General features: G+C 38.0%; 2 protein-coding genes across 2 annotated transcripts; both read left to right on the plus strand.

Annotated features, from left to right (window-relative positions):
• Positions 1–4,377: 4,377 nt before the first annotated feature.
• Positions 4,378–9,910, plus strand: cplx4c (complexin 4c). The gene is given in 4 exon segments (XM_069691928.1): positions 4,378–4,448; positions 9,508–9,546; positions 9,548–9,600; positions 9,699–9,910. Coding segments are annotated over 4 exon segments (375 nt in total).
• A 4,497-nt stretch (positions 9,911–14,407) lies between these two features.
• On the plus strand, positions 14,408–19,529 carry rx2 (retinal homeobox gene 2). The gene is made up of 3 exons (XM_069691960.1): positions 14,408–14,690; positions 17,555–17,811; positions 19,092–19,529. Exons 1-3 carry the CDS (start codon positions 14,408–14,410, stop codon positions 19,527–19,529), a joined length of 978 nt encoding a protein of 325 aa, XP_069548061.1.
• Positions 19,530–19,759: the final 230 nt, after the last annotated feature.

The following is a 19,759-nucleotide window of genomic DNA, read 5'->3' on the forward strand; positions in this document are numbered from 1 at the left end:
TTTCATATATATTTGTTGTAATAACTAATATACAGTTGTTAAGGTTCCTTCTGAAACTTTTAATTTTATGTTCTTCTCTGCATCAAAATGTTTGAAACAATTCCAAACATAGCCAATGTGTAACTAGGTCACTGTTTTATTTTTTTTTGTCTTGCGTAGTGACCTTCCTGCCACCAGATGGTGCTCAGAGCTTTCAATAAGAAAGACACGCCAGCGTTAATCAAGTCACAAAACATTGGTTGGACTGACCTCCTAACAGTTATGTTATATTTGACAAGGTTGGCATATTTAGCACCCTGACCTTGTATCCACACAATAATGTGGCCTATTCAAACTCAATGCTACTGTCGTAAGTGGAGTTGACAATAAAATGTAAGAATATAGACCAGCTGCTGATATTACTAATCGAGTTACAGAAACAATTTTCAAAAAGAAAGAGAAAATAAATCAACCTAAGGCATGTGACAAAATATCTTGTGCTATTTCTTGCACAAAGTTAACATCTTTTATTTGGATTTTGTCAGTGCAGAGTAACAAATGCTAAAACTAAAAACACCACCTACAGTTTGCAGAACCAAAGTTACTGTTTATGCTCTTTTTCCAAATACTGTTAGAATATAGTAATTTTTGGCAATTTGGTCCCTGAAAAAAAATCCAAAAGCCTAAACTTTTGAAACTAACATACCATAGAGAGAACTCTAGTTTGTTTCACACCGAACGCTGCAATGCAACAGGAAGTGAGCTCTTAATCCCGCCTGCTCCTCAAGTCCTGTGAGTTATGTCTCCTACACTTGTTGCTCCTAATGATACCACCAGCACGAGTGGGTGCAGATAATTCAAAGAGAAAAATACCTGTTTCCTTCCAAGCCTTTGTTCTGATAACATTTGCAGTTCATAGTGTTTCTCATCAGGTTTCTTTCGATTAATTCTTTCTCTTCTTTTTTCTTAAGAGCTAAAACATTTTTTTTTTTTGTAGAATTCTGTCCAAAAATGTATTTTGTTATTAATAAAAACAACACATCAGGTGAAACTTTGCCATTAAAAATGGACACTCCAGGCATCTCAGCGCTGTGAGCTTTATTCCACCAAATCTTTGTCCTGCAGGACTCGAGCTCTGTAGCTCACGTTCAGACAGGTGGTGCACTACACCGACACCGTCACCCAGCACATTGCTGGCAGTCCTGAGACGAGCCCTACCGACAGACATACAGGTAAGAAATTTGTGTGTGTGACAAAACCGAGCTTGCAAAATGTAAAAGAATACTTACAGAATACTTTTTGGGGTAAAAGTTAAGCATGTTAGCGGGTAAATAAAAAGATTTTTTATTGGATGAGTAATTTTTTCTCATAGTTTTGGATTTCATTCCATTTAAAACAAAAATGCAAGATATGCCTAAGTGTTACTCTGACTGTAAAGACCCTCATTGAATCCAATCAAAATCATGAGCAGTGATATGTCTTCAGTGGGCAGTCCAGCTGACGCCAACACAATCACCATGGAAACCATTCCAGCCTGTGGGATGCCGGCTGCACCAGTGCTCGCAGCTGTGACGATAACTCTGAACAAGGGAAACGGGGATGTTTTGTGATGTAATATTAGTTTTTACCTCTACAAAATCAGGCAAAACCTAGTGAGAGCTTGACTGGTATTGCTTATGGAGGCATACACTCTTTATTTACATACTTACTCAACCCTGATACTACATAATGTGTTATTTCCATTTTATATCTGTTAAATCTGTACTGACTCATTGAGAGGTAGAAAACAGGTTTTCGTCAATTATTTACCAGCAGCTACTGTTTCATGGAGGGCTGCACCATCCATGTTCATTGTGGCACCTATAGAAAGCATGAAGCGTGTCACTTTTGTTTGTCCATGTTGTAATTCCCCTCCATTTAATGGAGGGTAACAGGTAGGGTTGCAGGACTGTGACAAAACCCATAAAGTGTGCCGTACAAGTACACTGATATTTCAGCATTGTTCATAAGTCTGTATGTTTAATACTCAGACTCACCTAGATGACGTCCCAAAGGCGGCGGTGAGAGCCTGGCGGAGGCCACCCATAAACCTCAAGGGATTCTTACGTGTCACCAGGGAATAGATGAGGGGCAGGGTGAAGAAGCTGTGGATGATCAGGCCAGCGATCACTGTGAGAGTATACATAGATAAAAAGTATGGCTAAATGTTGATAGTTGGTGACAGTAAAAACATTAAAAAAAAAGAAGGAAAAAAGAAAACGGCATTGCAGATCTTACCTTTCTAAAACAAGCTTCCATCAGGGGAACATGTTTCTACGAATCCAAAACACAGATTGGGTGTTTTAAATGTTAATGCTATTAATTAGAAAATATATATGTTGAAAAAGGTTACTGTTCAGTTACCTAAGAAGGCTTTCATACACACCTGATCAGATCCAGGAAAGCATCCACACTTTGCACAGCCTCTGCTCCACCACCAGAGGTCTCCAAGGTTTCCCTGGATGATTTTCCAGGCTGGATGAGAACTGCTAGACCAATGCCAGTGAATACAGGAATAATAGTGTTGACCATGTAATAGCTAAAGGCCCGTAGCCCAATTTTCCCATAAGCCTTTCTGTCTACAGTTGACAGGCCTGAAAAAAAACCCAATGCGGTTGTAATACACTGGCAGGGAAAAGTATATGAACCCTGTGACATTACCTGGGCTTTTGCGATATTTGGTCTGATCTTCATTGAGGTCACAAGTAGAGACCGACACAACGTGCTTAAATGAATAACACATGACCTCACAATAAATTAATACAAGTGTTTGTGATAGCTGGGAATCAGACCTGCACAAGATTCAGGAGCAACTTTGGATCATCCTTATCAAAATGGCCATATGAGGCCCCTGCAGCATATTTCAGTTCTCGGTTGTTTTGCTCAAAGCAGTCGCTCAAGACAATACTTCTGGTGGAGATTATCATCTTTTACAGTGAAAGAAGTTTATTTAAGTGTATTTTGGCAAAACATTCGCCAAGTCTGCATAAATCAGATTTCACAGTTTGGCTGACGGTCATAGACAGAAAGATATGCGAGACAAATCCTGTGTAATTAGGTGATCTTAAATCTGGCATGGTGCATGTACAGAGCTTAATTCTGTGTCAGACTCAGATGTTTTTAGGTTAAGGAGGTGTTAAGTGCACGGCGTCACTAAAAATACTCTTAGCATCATTAATGAAAAATCCACTAGCAACAGAGGTCCCATCAGAACATGCTAATAAGCCATAAAACATCTTTAACTTGTTTGAATTGTGCTCCATGGAGAATAAAACATGTGTTGTGCATTTAAAGAATAGGGGCAGTTTGGGGTACATTTAACACAAAAATGTGAATAGAAAGTCTCCAGAGTAATGATAATCTATTTTTGTGAGTGAAAATGTATATACAGTAGACTGCTGAATGAATACTCTACAAATCTGGGATTAGATGTCATGTTGTATTGTTTTAGTTTGTGGTTTATCAGTTATGCTGAAAATATCTTTGTGATATCCAAACCCCCCCTGTAAACCACCAACAATTTTTGGCAGCGCTTATAAATCAATGGAAACCAAAACAGAGCCAAAGGAGAGTCAATATCAAACATATGATTCGTCATGAGACTTTGTAATTTAAGTATTGGCTTCTTTTTTAGGGTGGCGTACATCTGCTAAGGGTGAAGATGAAAAATAGCCCTTTGGCTAACTGCCATATTTAAAGTAAAACAAACAAACAAACAAACAAAAAATATAAACAAAGATATAAAGAGTGATAATACTGAATTACTGAATATTTTTATCTGCTTGCAGCACCATGAACTGTAAAATCAGTTTAGTAACTTGTAGTACCTTTACAGTATTCATTCTGTCTATAAAATTGTACAACTGCATTATGGGATTTATTCATAATTTCTTTCTATAATCTGTTTTTATTATCAACACACCATCACACCACATCTACTAATGTCATTTGTGCTGGTTTGAGATGTAGACAACAGTGCCAACATCCTGACAGTCTATCCTGCTGACAAGGGAAACACTTTCCATTGTCTGAAGGCCGTCAATTATGAGCTAATAATCTCTTTAGTGATATTACTGCAGCCACAAGTTACTGATAGAGTCTAAACATCTTGACACACATCAGGCAAGGTTTCAATTTGAGAAGTTTGTATAGTGAGTAGCTCTGTCTCTTAATTTAAATATTAATATTTAATTTATGCATTATCCCTCTGTGCTCGGATAGCCCTCAATTTTCCTTTTGCCTGTAGGAATGAAAAACATTTTAACTGAGCTGTGGCATTCGTCATGGATCAAATGTTGGGTGATAAGTTGAAGAGTTTTACTGGAGGATGTGGTGAAGATAATAGTAAAGCAGGAGCAGATGGAAAAGGAGTCTAAAGGCATGTCCAGGGAGGAGTTTGAGGAGTACTAGAGACAGCTGGTGGAAGAAAAGTGAGTAAGCGGAGAAGATATATTTTTTTATATAGCATGATAGAAAACAGTACCAAAAAATAATAGTAATGACTAGTGTAGTAAAACACCAAAAAATGACTTATCAATGCGTGTTTGAGTAGAGGACATATCACTCACATACTAGTGATTTTATATAACATTATAAGATGCCTAAATGTTTTACTGTGTAAAATTGGAAGCACTTTGCACAATATATAACATTCACCTGCGATATTTTATGGACAAACGTTTGAGTATTTAATGTTGAGAAAATACAACCTCCATATCCATTAAGCAGGGATTAACACGCGTGATGAGTAATATTCAAAGTAGGCTTCCACTTTGTGTTTGTCACAAAGCTACAGACACAAACACATCAAGCCTCAACTCTAGACAACAGAGGAGCAAATTTGTACTCCACATCCACTGACACATGGTGTGCTTGCAATGTGGACCATGCGGGAGGCACATACTGAGATATGATTCATGGTTAATACCGAGACGCAAACATTTTAAGTAATGACACTTGTCATTCATGCTGTGTTTACAGTCGCATAACCAGAGCATTTAGAGGTAACAATTTACCCAAAGAATTGAACACATCGCTGAGGCACTATCAGACAAAACGTAAACATAATGGGAAAACAGAAAGCTTGAAGTTTCCTGATCCAGCACATCCAAATATAATGGACGGTCCTGATTGATACCTGAGGTTCTTGACAACTCTCAAATAATAACAATAAAAAAATAAATAAAACCACTTAGTTGTGTCTTCACCACTTGGCCTCAAGCTACTGTTATAACTGGGCTGGCTGATGCACAGTCATTGACTCGTTTTGTGTTTAGCTTAGATCCTTATTACTAAAGTTGACTCTGTCCCCATCCCTTTGTTAGAGTCCATGTTGAGTGTAGTACAATATAGTTTCCATCTATCTGTATACATTAATAAACACACCATACCGTAGCTGAAATTGAGTTTTCTATAAAAGTGAGTGCGTGTGTTGGGCAGGCTGAACTTGCTTGTTTGGCTACGTGTGATGCATGTGTGACATCAACAGATGAGAGCCAGGCTTATAGGGTAGCTTTAGGTAGGGGTTTATTTCCTTGGGGCTCAAATTAGCCAGAGAAGCAGATTAGGCTCTGCGTGTAATAGCTCGTCATGGCTCGGTTTCAAGAAGCCACCATTAAACACCTCTCTTAGCCAGTGCGCTTTAAAACAATAATTATTTAATCACCTTACAATCCCGAGTCTTGCTGAAGTGTTTGTTATATTCAATTAAAAGGCAAATTGTAATGAAGTTAAGGTCTTATTGCTCATGTGAAAGTGAGGCAGCCTGTTTAACACTTGGAAGTTGCTGCTTTAAATTCAAATAGCAGTGGGAGGTCAATCAGGCAGTTTAACATTATAATTTAATTAGGTGAGGTCACTAGTGAAAGAAAAAAAAGAATCAAAATGTTCTTAAAAATCTTTTACGAGAAGGTAATTCAAGTTATATTCTTCATCTGGCTATATTATTGTTCTAGAAAATTAGATATTAAATTAGTGATCAAGTAAAAGTGAATAATATTAGACATCTTTTTTTCTAGAACTAATACAGCAAACAAAACTGGGGCTTTGCTGTTAAAAAGAGCTAAAATACTGGATTAAGTCATTAAAGTTAAACTACAAGTATTCATTTGGTTTTTATCTACATAGATTGTATGTAGACTGGAGGCTGTATCTTTGTCTGTGGAGTCACAGCTGCAGTAAATCCACACAGTCCAGAAAACAATTTTAATTGCTTTGACTACAAAACTTCAAAGACATGTCAGTGTGTTTGCCTTCTACACGATCTGTGATTCCACTAGAGGACTAAGTACAAAACTGTATCTCAGTAAATGCTGAGATTATCCTTGAGTGTTGATGGCACAGCAGTGGAAGGGTATAAGGTGAAGGAGTGCAAACCAGGCCAAGACATCAAGTAACCGCAGATCTGTGCCAAGCTACGGCTCTCCGTGCAGCTAATCGTATTAAAGCAGGGTCAGGGCCTGAGCAGACCACACTTAAATACACGTCAAATCTAGTACCAACAAGGGAACTTGCCCTATTGTACTGAGTCGGACAGCATTGCAGCTTCAGAAGTGGGCTAATACTAGAAATGACGCAAGTTCAATGTATATAAAGAAGTAAATCTGGATTGAAGGGTTGATGACGGTTAAGTTTCTGGTTTAGGTAACTAAATCTTTTCCAGTGTTCATCCCCACAGTGTTGATTATGTTCCGCGCTCTGTGTAATAACAATAATCTGACACAAGACTAAGTCAAGTTTCTACAGGAGAGAGAAGACAAAGTTGATGACATGCAATAGTGGCACATAAAAAACACGGTGAGAGTGAAAGAGAGAACAGGACAGGAGACATACTCAGGGCATCATGGGATGTCTCCCCCAGCAGCCTCGGTTTAAGAAAACATAACCATAAACTTTAAAAAAGGAAAGTTTTAAGCAGAGGGTGTCTGACTCCTGAACCAGGAGCTGGTTCCAGAGGTGGTCCTGAAATCGAAAGGCGCTGCCTCCCATTGTAGTTTTGGAGACTTTAAGAACCACAAGTAAGCCTGAACTGAGGATGTCCTATTGGTATAATAGGGCACTCTGAGGTCATTAAGATATAGTGGTGCTTGGTCATTAAAGACATTACATGTAAGGCGAGGGATTTTAAATTATTTTCTGGATTTTACAGGGAGCCGATGAGGAAAAGCTAAAAATAGGAGAAAAATAATCTCTCATTATATCTCCTCTCAGTATTTTTGCTGCAGCATATGGGATCAACTGGGGCCTTTTCAGAGAGTTATTGGGACATCCTAAAAATACAATAACAATGGGTTACAATAGTCCAATGGAGAAGTAACAAATGCTTGCATTCATTTTTCACCATTTCTCTGAGACAACGTGTTTCTAATTTTGACAAAACTGCGCAGGTGAAAGAAGGCAGTCCCAGAGACTGGCTATGCGTATGAGTTCAAGGACATATCCCTGTGAGGTTCCTCAGTAATACTGGAGGCCAAGGCATCGCTAGAATAACTATGTGGTTAAATAGTGTCTTTATGAGGGGCTAAATACAAAAACCTCAGTTTTGTCTGGATTTAGAAGTAGAAAATCAGTGATTTGTGTCATCTGGCTTCACAGATAAATATAATGTGGTGTCACATAGTGATAGAAATATATGCAGTGCTTCCTAATAACATAGTATTGCCTAAATGAACCATATATTATGTGAAAAGTATGAGTAAAGTAAGTCAGAGGTGTTGGCAACAGCAACTAAATAATACTTTACTGACCTTAATTGGGACATGTGGTGTAAAAGTGTTTTGAAGTTGTTAACATGACTCTGTCAGATCAATCTCAACTGAATTGTGTGACAATTATTATAATTAATTATAATTATATTAATTAATTATAATTATTATGACAAGGCACAAAGGTCAAACAACGTCTTCTCTCAGATTTCTAAACAAAATGGGAATGAAGTGAGAGCATCTAAAAAAAAAAGTCAATCGGATCATAAAATGGTAGCGACTTCATTCTTACTGATCCACACAAACTCATACACAGCAGACAAAGGCAGGTAAACCCAAACAGTGTGTTTGACTTGTTGATTATATTAATAAGATATTGTTTCATAGAATAGCCTCAGACTTTCATAGTGCGAGCTGCCCTTCCTTGCTGACAACTACGGATGTCCCAAGCCAATCTCCCAAGTCAATGTCTGCAATTTGAGCATTTTGCGAGGTGGCAGCAACAGAGCTGCATTCAATACTAATATTTTTATTTGGCTAAATTTGATTTAAACAGACAACAAAACACAGTTCACTCAGTAACTGTGACAAAGTTAATGTGTGAATTTTGTTTGTTTGATTGTTAAGCTGAGTTCAGACCAAAGATTTGAGACGAGACCAAACCTTGTTATAATGTTGCAGTTAAAAGCTGCAGCAGTGTGAACTGCGCCGTTGTAGCTCGACTCGAGGCGGCCGATGGTGTCACGAGACTCAGCTTGTCAAGTGGCCAGTGGGAAATTTTAGACGGTAGGCACAATAGTTAGCATTTTTTCTGCTTATTAGGAGACACCAACCTCCACAAAACTGCTCCAGAAAAAGACAAAAGAAACTGACAAAACAGGGAAGATCTCCTGTCTCAAGGTCACTGCATAAATTTGCATAAACTCCCTGGATATTCAATTGCAGCACCAATGGGCGGCTCCCAATTCTCGACCATCACTATCACTATGACTATCCTCATTAATTAAAGACACTACAAATTAGAGTCGTTACAGAGAGTCGATGCTCTGGAGATCTCTGAACTTGATTATTTTCTTAAAATCAGTGCTGCCCTTAATAGAATTATTAAAAAAAAAATTAAAAAAATGCTTGTTTGTTTATTTTCTTATTTTGCAAGAAAAACATTAATAAAAATCCCCATTAAGGAGCAACTTGGATGCAAGAATTTGTTTCCTTGCATTACAGATATTCCATTGTCAAGTAATAACAATGGTAAACTGTATTTGTATAGCACCTTTCATTCAAGAAATGCAGCTCAGAGTATAGACATTGGATTGATTTGAATAATTTCAATGAACTTAAAGTGAGCACTATGCAGCTGTATTATGTCTGAAAACACAAATCTTGGATAGGGACTCATACTCAATATTAAATGACTCAGATAGGGAGCAAATCAACTTGATTGGGACACTCCTACTGACAACATTGCTGTAATGTGGTAATGCTGCTGCTGATAAAATACTGATCTCTAAGAAAAGCTTTACTCCAAGCCACCTGCTTCTACGTCTACCCATTAACCTTTTAATACACTGTCCTTATGCCCGGATACGTTGATTTGGGCTTAGGTCTCTTGGAGAAGGCAAAGTAAATATGATGAAATATAGGTCAGATCCAAATATTGAAATGTTTTTATCATTAGCTCAATGGATTTAAAAGATAAAAAAAAAATTAAGCTGCAGCAGTACATTTAAGTTTTTTTTACGTTATGACTCACTTTGACTGTCTTGCATACATGTGTGTTCAGCAGGATTCAGCGTGACAAAGATTTTGCCACAAAGAAGGCTGATGGCAAATTCAAGAGTGGTACAAAGAGATAAATACAGACTCCCAGACGTAAGGAATCCTCCAGTCACCATTTAGCTATCCATATATTGATTATCATGTTCTACCATCATTCTGAAAGTATTTCTACTTTATGACTTCTGTGATGGAATGCCTGAGACACTGCAACGGTTCAGATGGCCGGTGATGACATTGACCTGCCAGAGCACCTCGCAAAAATGGTGGATGAAGATGAGGAAGAGGAGGAGGTTGAGGATTCATTCCTCAATAAACTTCAAAACATGGATGTGGATACACTGAAAACCAAGGCCCAGGTCTCACTGACAGAGATAAAGCACACTGCAGAAACAAAGTGTGCCGTCATGTGACTACTGTTCATTAAAATATAGAACATTTGTGACAATCACTCAAAAGCTTTTGTGTTTTGTTTATTTAAAACGGTAAAGAGGTAAAAATTAGACATTAAGCAAGGAAATCCTTAACCATGAGAAGGTCCTAATCTGGATGAGTAGAGGGACGGTAAACACTTTGACTTCTTTGATAAACAAAGGATTAAAAACTAAAGTACCTGAATGCCACGCAGATTCATTTCCCTCATGACTTCCATCTGCATCAGTCAATGAAGTAACATAGTTGTAGGACAAAAGCACTGGTTTAATAAGTACATTTAGGACCTTAAAGAACTGCAAATCTGTTAAGGATGCACTTAAAACTACAGTACAACCTGTTCTTCCCAGATGTGGTTTACTGTTTGTACGCATCTGAATTTTATTTGGCAACTCCGAGTTGCTTGTACCTATAGAACACATTATAGGACATACACCTTAATCCTGGATTAAACTTTCTACCCTTGTAACTCTGTCCCCTCTGTTACCTGACAGTTCCATTACATCATTTGTTTTGTTTGATTAAAGTAAACTTCATTTTTTTTTTAAATTCTCTTGTCATGTGACCCCTTACTGATATTTTAATCAAAATTAATTTAAAAGAGCACTTTATCAACTGTCTAAATAAAATTATAATTAGCTTTCATACATACAACTGAGTCAGCTATTTCTTCACATTTCAGCTTGACTTGGTCACATGACCAGTCTCTCAGCATCTTACCCTCCCTTTCCCTCATCTCCCTGTCATCCCCCTGCTGCTCACCATCCCCCTTTCCCCCTGTAAGCTGACACAGCGCCTTTAAACATTAGCTGCTTTCTTCCTAATAGGATCTCAGGGGCTTAAATTGTCATCTGATAAAACTAAGGCGCTTGATAGCCATACTGCACCCTCTTAACCAATTTGTACTCAATTAGGATAATGGGGAAACAAGCAAAGAGGGACAGCTTTAATATATTAATGTGATAAAATGATTATCAGTTTCCCTCGTCTATGACTTGGGTGCCACTAGAACCATCAAGCAAATCTCATAAATATTAGCCATTAATGAAGTCGGCCGACTAGTTAATGCCATGAGGAATATTTGTTTAATTAGATCCAAGAAATAGGATTAAACATTATTTGTCAAAAGTGACAACAGCATTTTCAAGTACATATGGCCAAGTATGAGCAGACAGGTGTGAAATGAATACAAATCATTATTAACTAAATATATGTGTATCATTGTAAGGCCCCTGCATGATTTGTCCATGCTGGTTTACTAAAAAATGTACATGGAATTTATAAATATTTAAATATGACTAATTACCGCTGTGCCTTTTTAAAAAAACACAACAACACACTATCAAATAACACTTTTTGAAATAGGGTGTTACAGGTTAATTAGTTAATTAATTAATTAAAGGGACTGTAGCAAGGTTGGTGCTACCGGGGTCTCTCCCGGACACAGATGACACGCTCAGTCGTACGTTCGGGTGTAAAATGCCTTCATTTGCCCTGCCCATACACCAATGTCTTCGTGTAGCCGCTTCTCCTCTTCCTCCTTCTCCCTGCTCCCTTTATAGGGGAGAGCTCATCAGCACGTGCAATAATACCGCCACACAGATGTGCTCATTACAACTGAACCACTCCTCCCACTCTCTACCCCCTGCAGCTGAACTAACCACACCCTGCCACCACAGGGACTTTTTGCCTGCTCTTTTTTTTCTTGAACGTTAGAAAAAGGTGGCCCTGCAGCACCTTATGGGCCTGACTTTATTAATAGTCACCACATTGCAGTAACCTAATTGGCTGTAAATCCGTCGGGCAGGCAACTTCATCTGTATTTCATTCCCAGGTAAAAGTAATGGGCTTTTCAGTCTCTCCTTTCTTGCAATACAATCTTGACCACCAACAAAAGGTGGGCTGCCAAAGCCACTTAACCTACAGCCATTCTGCTCATTGATCGCATTTAGCTATGTTGCCCTATGTTGCCAGATGGCCTTAAACTTGTTTGCATTTACAATTCCTCATCTGCTTAACCCTCTCACTGATTCCTAGAAGATGGTGTATCCATTGCTAGGTTCAATAGGTTCTTTCTGTAGTTAAGAAGTCTGGGAGTCCAACAATGTAGTTAAACGTAGAAAACTTTAAGTCTAAAATCATTTCAAGGGTCAAACAATCAAAGATTCACAATTTGTTTAAATAAACCAACTTTAGGAGGAGTTACATGGATAATAAAATAATATTTTTTTAAAAAGTCAGCATGTTATTGTTGTGGCTTAGCTGATGATTAACAATGTGAAAGCTTATTTTCATACAAATTTGTATTTTTGAAACCTTTTCTTTCCTATTAATGATTACACTCAACATATTGTCAGAAAATCTACTTTCTGCAACACTTTTCCATGTTGGATTTTGTGTTTGACGTGCAAAGGACTAAATATATCTCCAGGTAGCAGGGATGAGGTCAGAGGAAATCTCTAGTGAAGTCTTTAGGCTAATTAAGGATGGGCTTGATCTCTGCAACACCTACTGTTGCTGCAACAGCTTTGGTTGTGGCAGCTAGTAAAGGAGAAAATTCCTGGCTGTAGGTGGAAACACCCCTGATGCCTCCAACCCAATTCCACTTAGAATGCAGAACAAGAAGATTATTTATCTGATTGACCGTGCTACTTAGTATGTATTTATTTGACGGATGTAAACAACTTTTTGACTTGCAGTTTCAACTAAAACATTTTAAAGGAGGGGTATGGATTCGGTTCATTAATTAGGTTAAATAAAGCACTATCCCTTACTTCTTCTGCTTCTCTTCAGTTTACCTTGGTGTCTTTATGGCTTCTTGTTGGAGGCATTAACATAAAAGACATCATCAGACATCAAACTAAGCTGTGGACTATAATTATATTCACTGTATAATTTAAATATTATTTTATTTTATATGTTGGAATCAATTATTACGATGTGCTCTCTATTTTTCCACAAAATGCTTTGAACCACTAGTAAATCATTCCTTTGTTTTATTTAATTTAATGCCTGCTATTCCAAATGCAACGATGCAAGCATTAAGTACCTACTTGAATGAAACTATTTTATGAATACAAGTCTTTACAGTGTGCAGCCATTCAAGTTAAAAGTCCATCTCTGTGTCTTTTCCCCCTTACATTGTCTATAATGAAGGGATTAGTGAAAACTCTCCGTACAAGCCATTATCTTTCAGACAATAGATTTTTTGAAAGAAAGTTTTGTTGAGGGTTCATTAGCAATGGCCTCCCTCTGTGGTCTGAATGCAGGACACATTTGGAGCAATTACTTGACCAGAAAACAACTGTCAGTCATTCTTAAAGGGGAAGGATTCCAATTAATAAACCTCTTAAACCCTTTGGTTTTACTACCATTCCCCCGCCAGCTTTGGTGTCTTGTGTTGTTAAGGAGAGTTTTGTCAGGAAAGACATTACATGCTCTTTTTGCACAGGACTCCAACAGGAGGACCTTTGCACGATTGTTTGCAGGGGATTTCAGGGACTTATCCGGGAGTAACAAGTGCCTACAGTAGATATTGTTAGTGTCATTTGTCTACTTATGGACTACAGAGACACCATGTGCGCAGCGTAGCCTGTGTCAGGAACCTGAAGCAAGGTAAGACACTTAATGTACTTTATTTCCTGTGCATTCTGTCTAATGTCAACTGCATGGTTTCCATAACGCTCAATTGTATTGAAGTAAGAGACGGAAATATCGTCTAAGTGCAGTTTGCTTTTTGGTGTCTCTCAAAGCGGTGTATAATTGTACAAATTAAAACACGTGTTTTAAATTGTAAAGGGTAAATTGATGATAATGAGGGTTAAGAGAAAATCTGTTACTTTTTAGATACGATGAACTAAACAAAAACTTTGATCCAAAAGGAGTCGGCGTGCAGAGCAAAGATTCTTCACAGACTCACTCAAATTCTTTCTTTAATATTTTGGTAAAAACATGACCTGTGTGTTATCAACAACACATGACTGTTTATCCATTGTAATGGAATTTAAGTAATAGACACTAAAATAGCATTTAACAAAGATAATCACACTCTTTGCTTAAAGTAATGTATCTTAAGCTAAACGAGGGAACCTGTTAACAACAATAAGCTGCTAATACAGATACTACATTGAAACGTTTAATTTCCACAATTTTTATACTAAGTGTAAAAACAGTCTCTAAAGAAAATTGTCAAGCTATTAAATGACCTATAAAGTGGAAGTGCATAGATTTACTGTGTTGTATTTTTTTTTTGTCCGTTTCTCCCTTGCAGACAAAGATGTGAGTTTGTTCTGCTTTTGTGGAAACAATACATTCAACCTCACTGAAGTGATCCTTGAAGGATACAGTCCTCACACTTCAGCTCGATCTACTCCATTGCACGTGAAGCAGAACAACAGCTCTGTCAAACAACTTCCCCACCTCATCTCACTTGGTAGCCTTTTGCTTTTTTCTGAGAGATTGTGTCTCCAAAGGCTCGGATGCATTTGTCAATGGATACCCTGGGAATAGTGGATGATAGTTGCCTGGACAACTATGACATGGCAAAAGGTGCTGGGTCGAACGGTGGAGGCAGGGTCCACAGTATCGATGTCATACTGGGATTCACTAAAGACCAGGACCCCTTACTGCATTCAGTAGGAGCTGATGACAGCCAAAAAGCCAATGGAGCAAACCCACAGGACCCTGACAAGCAGGTCCAGTCAGACCATTATGGGCACCTCCCAGAACTGGGTGACAGCTCCCAACATTCTTCCTACCATGGTGAGCCAGGTACACACGCACACACCCAACCACCCACACACATTTTCTGTATTGTGGGTTCAGGGAAATTCGTTTTTTAAAGGTCCCATATTGGGAAATTTTTTTTAGATTTCCATAAGTTTTATGATTATAAAGTAGGGCTAAAGTGCTATATAAATTCTTGAAAGTGTCAAAACAATCAGTCAATGGAGTAAAGCACATTGCCCCATTTCAGCAACTGTGCCTTTTGGACTTCTGCAAGTTACTAACTTACTCACTAACTCACGCTAATGTCATATGTCTGCCTCACTACAGCCCATTGTCCAACCTTTCTGGAAGAAAATAAACCGTCATTCTGTTGCGGGTCTAGCAAGCTACAAGAGAATATAAAGCTTTGGCTGGCTGGGACATGCGCCACTCAGAAAAGAGTCAGCCAATCAGAAGAGAGGGTCACTGATATCAATGCCCATTAAAGACACAGACACAAAATAGTTCTTGGCAAAGCTACAAAGCTTACAAAAGTACATGTCAAATTGTAGTGAGATGGTTTATGGCTCGCAAAACCATAATGAATCTGTTCTGTATATCAGACTGCAAATAAAACAGTGCAAAAGTGTACTAAAGAGGCCACGGATATAACAAACTCAACTATGAAAGCCATATCAGCAATTGTGGTGAGTTGTAAAGTAGGAGCATACCTTCATCCCTGTATTTTATATTCATATTCTAAGGATAAAATGTACTCCTGTCATATCTCAGAAAATATCATGAAGTAAGTGGATTGTCACAATTAAAAGACCAACAAATACAAAGGCCAGCCAAAGAAAGATGGATTAATAACAAAATGCTTTTAGTACCCACGATAATGTTAGATCTGCTCATTAGTGTCTAAACTAAACTACTGGATCCTGATTTTCACATAAAACATCACATTAAATTAGAGAAAATACACATATAAATTCTGTCTGCTGGTTCTAAAATGTTGTTTGCGTTAAGAATTCAGTGACCGTTTATATCAAATGGAAATATATTGTGTCTGGCACATAATTTGACATACATTTAGAAGTAACACGGCGTTCTCTTTTTCTTTTAACTTGTTAAACATGGCTGTAGCCACTAATATGAATACCAGTTACATTCCATTAAGGTGTTTTGCCAGGTCCTGGGTGTTGTGCATGCAAGCTTATTGGCACACCTGAATGGAGGGGAGCCAAGATTAATGCAGTTAGTTACACTGGTGCTCTTCATGCCATGTCTATTGTGAGAAAGGTCCATTTAGCCTGCTATCGTTTTTGCCTTTAGTCTCTTTGGAATGTTGAGTGAATTTCAAATAATGTCCTGAGATTTAGAGCACAGCTTGTCATCACAGCAGGCTTTTACAAGTCTTGATCCACTGGTGGATCTGATTGGAAATAAGAGGTTAACAAGCCTGTGAAATTAGCTGTTAGATGGCATTTACTATCAATCAACTGGATATGAGTGAAGTAAAGGAAGTTGATTGATGCATAATTCTATTAGTTTCCATTCAGGTTTTTGTTTTTTTTACAACTTCTCGAGCAAAAAAAATGCTATTATGAAGATAATGTCTGTGATTGATATGGCCTTTTAAATGTTAGGAACCTACTCACATGCTGTAAGCTTGATTTATCTATTGCAATATTGTTATATTTTGTGAAGTAATTTAGGGACATAATTAAGTTGTTTTGGTATTTTAGATATTAAAATCGTACAGACTTTGCAAAAAGCTAAAAACCAAAAAACGTTTAAGAGGCTCAACATAAAATAGCAAATATGCAGTCTGTGGACACGTAAATATACAGATATTCAAACAGTACAGTGGCCACAACAGATAAAGGTCAATGGGTAGAACAGCTACAACTAGAGTTGTTGCTGTTAGGATCCATTTCAAACAATCCAAGTTGGGTATAACTTCTATTCTCCACTGAGATACATATGAAAGACTCAGTACCACTGTTTCATTGTCGGAAAAAACAATGTGAGAACCAAAATTTGTGCATCTTATATGATTTAAGATTTATCTGCAAGATTTGCAACTCAGTTTGGTTTTTATACTGTTTAAATCCTGCCATTTGCGGCGATTACACATTTTTATTGAATCTTAATGCCTCTAATATACAAATATAATTTTATGCTAACGCCAGAGCAAGAGTCATTTGCCGAACACTGGTTTCTGACCAACATTAAAACATTCATTGTGACAGCTTTATGTTTAATGTAGAGTTTGCCATATGACATCGAAAGCAAATACTATCTAAATGGGATGCTGACATGCAAAAATAATTTTGATGAGTATAAAAAGCTATAATCCCACTCATTCCCTCTTCATGATATACCCTGCAGCTTCTGCTGCTGTTGACCATGTTGCCTAAAACGATTTGGTATGATTAATGAGCTTTGGTGCATCGCTCACATGGCTTACTTGCTCTACTTCCATTTCTTGGAAGAGAAAATCTGGACTACGACTGTTTACTTAGCTTGTGCAAAAGCCACCTAAAATCCCTTGATAGATTAGAGAACGCATGGACTTGCAGGTTTAACTGGTGGCATCTGTTACTCGGGGATTACTGCAAGGGAAGAATTCAGTGAAAGACGTGATTTCATTTGGACTTGCCAAACCCCTGGGGTTCAAAAATCCTTTACAGCAAAAAAGAGTCATCAGTCATTCAGCTGTTTTATCATAAGACAAAAAAAAAGATTTCACTTTTTGATAAGTCAGTATGTTAAAATGTTACATTCCTTTTATAATAATCAACAATTACAACTGAATAAAGGAGTGTCCTCTTTTGGTTATTTAATTGGAGACATCCAAGACATTTTGAAAAATTGAAGTTTACTGTATGTATGTATCCTGTCCTTTATCTTAGAATCGGACCTTTTCTCGGGAGACAAGTGTGGTGGAGAAATGGGCAACCTTCAGAAGGAAGTGGATGATGCTGAGGAGTCTCCAGAGAATATTAAAGAGGAAGAGCACACTAAAAAGAAACACAGAAGAAACCGTACCACCTTCACCACCTATCAGCTTCATGAGCTGGAGCGAGCCTTCGAGAAGTCTCACTACCCAGATGTTTACAGCCGTGAAGAGTTGGCAATGAAGGTCAACTTACCTGAAGTTCGAGTTCAGGTAAAGACTAATAAATATAAAGTATATATTTGATCTACTTAATAAGATCACGTGAAAAAGTAAGTACAGTCCACAGAAATGGTTGGCTTTTTTGACATATTTGATCTTCTTTGAAATATATACTTGAACACAACTCCAGGGAAAATTGGCTTTGTCAAAAGTTTCAATCAACACATTTCATCAGCTGCAAAATGTTTGAGGGTTTTCTTGCATCCATTTCCTGTTTAATACACACCCTACAACATTTCAATAGAATTTAAATGTTTGTTTTTTTCTTGTCTGCGCATTTCCATCTTCAGCCATTCCTTGGTAGATTTGCTAGTGTGCTTAGGAATATTATTCTGACAAAAAGTCCACTTTTCAGGTGTCTAATTTTCAGACAGATAGCCTCACATTATCTTAAAGCAGACGTTGATATGACATAGAATGTATAGTTTAATCAATGCCTGCAAACCGTAACATTTCACCACCACACTTCACAGAATGAGGTTTGTGTCCTTAAAAGTTGTCTTTGGTCTGAACCTGTTACTGCGATCAAACAACTCTTTGATTTGTCTGTCCAGAGACATCATTTCAAAAGGTCTGGTGTTGGTGTCTGAATTTGATTAATTTCAAATAATTTAGAGATCTTTTTAAATCATTTGCTATCCTAATGGCATCCAGAGCCATTTTTTCTGAAGGCCTTAGACAGCTCTTTAGCATGACGACATCACACACTTCAATAGTATAAAGAGAACATCAGAGCCTATATGTCAGACAAGTCCCACTTGTCTCTCCCAAAGTAAGTTCTAATCATTGCCAACTAATATGGAACCCCTGATTCTAATTTTATGGATTGAAGGTGTTATAAATGTACTAATCCATACAAAATGTCAATTGTATGTCATTTGTTTGGAGGATAAAATATCTAAAAAATTCAACAATCTCCATGGGATGTACATACTTTTTAACCTAACCATATATTTATGTCCATTGTGCCAAATTTAGGCATTGAATAACAGCTTTTGTTTTGACTTGGCTGAAAAAACAAGTGTTCACTCTTAAGACATACATTTTAACCTCAAACACCACTCCTGAAACCATTATTGCGCCACCTCTTTGAGGTATTATCATAAAACACACTTACAGAGAGCATAGTCCCTGAAAATTATGTATTTTTTTTTGATAGCATGATTTTTGCTATCGCATCTCACTCAATGTCACTGCAACAATCTCATCTTAAGTCATCTCACTCAATGTCACTGCAACAATCTCATCTTAAGTCATCTCACTCTGTCCAGGTGTGGTTCCAGAATCGTAGGGCGAAGTGGAGACGTCAAGAAAAGATGGACACTAGCACCATGAAGCTCCATGATTCCCCCATGCTATCCTTCAATCGTCCCCCCATGCCCCCTAACGTGGGGCAGGTGCCCAACCCAATGCCAGTAGATCCCTGGCTGACCTCTCCCATTTCTAGTGCCACACCCATGCATAGCATTCCAGGGTTCATGGGTTCACCGCAGGGCCTGCAGCCTGCCTATCCAAGCCACACCTTCCTCAACACCCCGCCTGGCATGGTCCAAGGTATGCAGCCTATGGGCCCACCTGCATACCAGTGCCCACCCAGCTTCAACGATAAATACCCAATGGAGGACGACAGGAGTTCCAGCATTGCAGCACTCAGGATGAAGGCCAAAGAGCACATTCAGTCAATGGATAAAACCTGGCAGCACATGTAATCTAATATGGATGGATTTTTGAGCTGCTCTTGTTAATGTTTACAAACTGCTTTTACACTGTCTGACCCATGTACCAATGAAGAGGATACATGACACCAAAGAAGTTTGAAAGTCCGATATTTTATCACCGTCACAGAGAAGCGACTCTCAAAATGAACTTTTTGTGATTTTTAAAGTTCACTTTAAAATGTATTTAATTTTGAATGAACCATTTTATTAGCCCCAAAAAG

Source organism: Brachyistius frenatus, unplaced genomic scaffold, assembly GCF_029030835.1.
Source record: "Brachyistius frenatus isolate BFR_SWC_R1_liver_20210118 unplaced genomic scaffold, ASM2903083v1 Contig_12, whole genome shotgun sequence".
Classification (NCBI taxonomy): domain Eukaryota; kingdom Metazoa; phylum Chordata; class Actinopteri; family Embiotocidae; genus Brachyistius; species Brachyistius frenatus.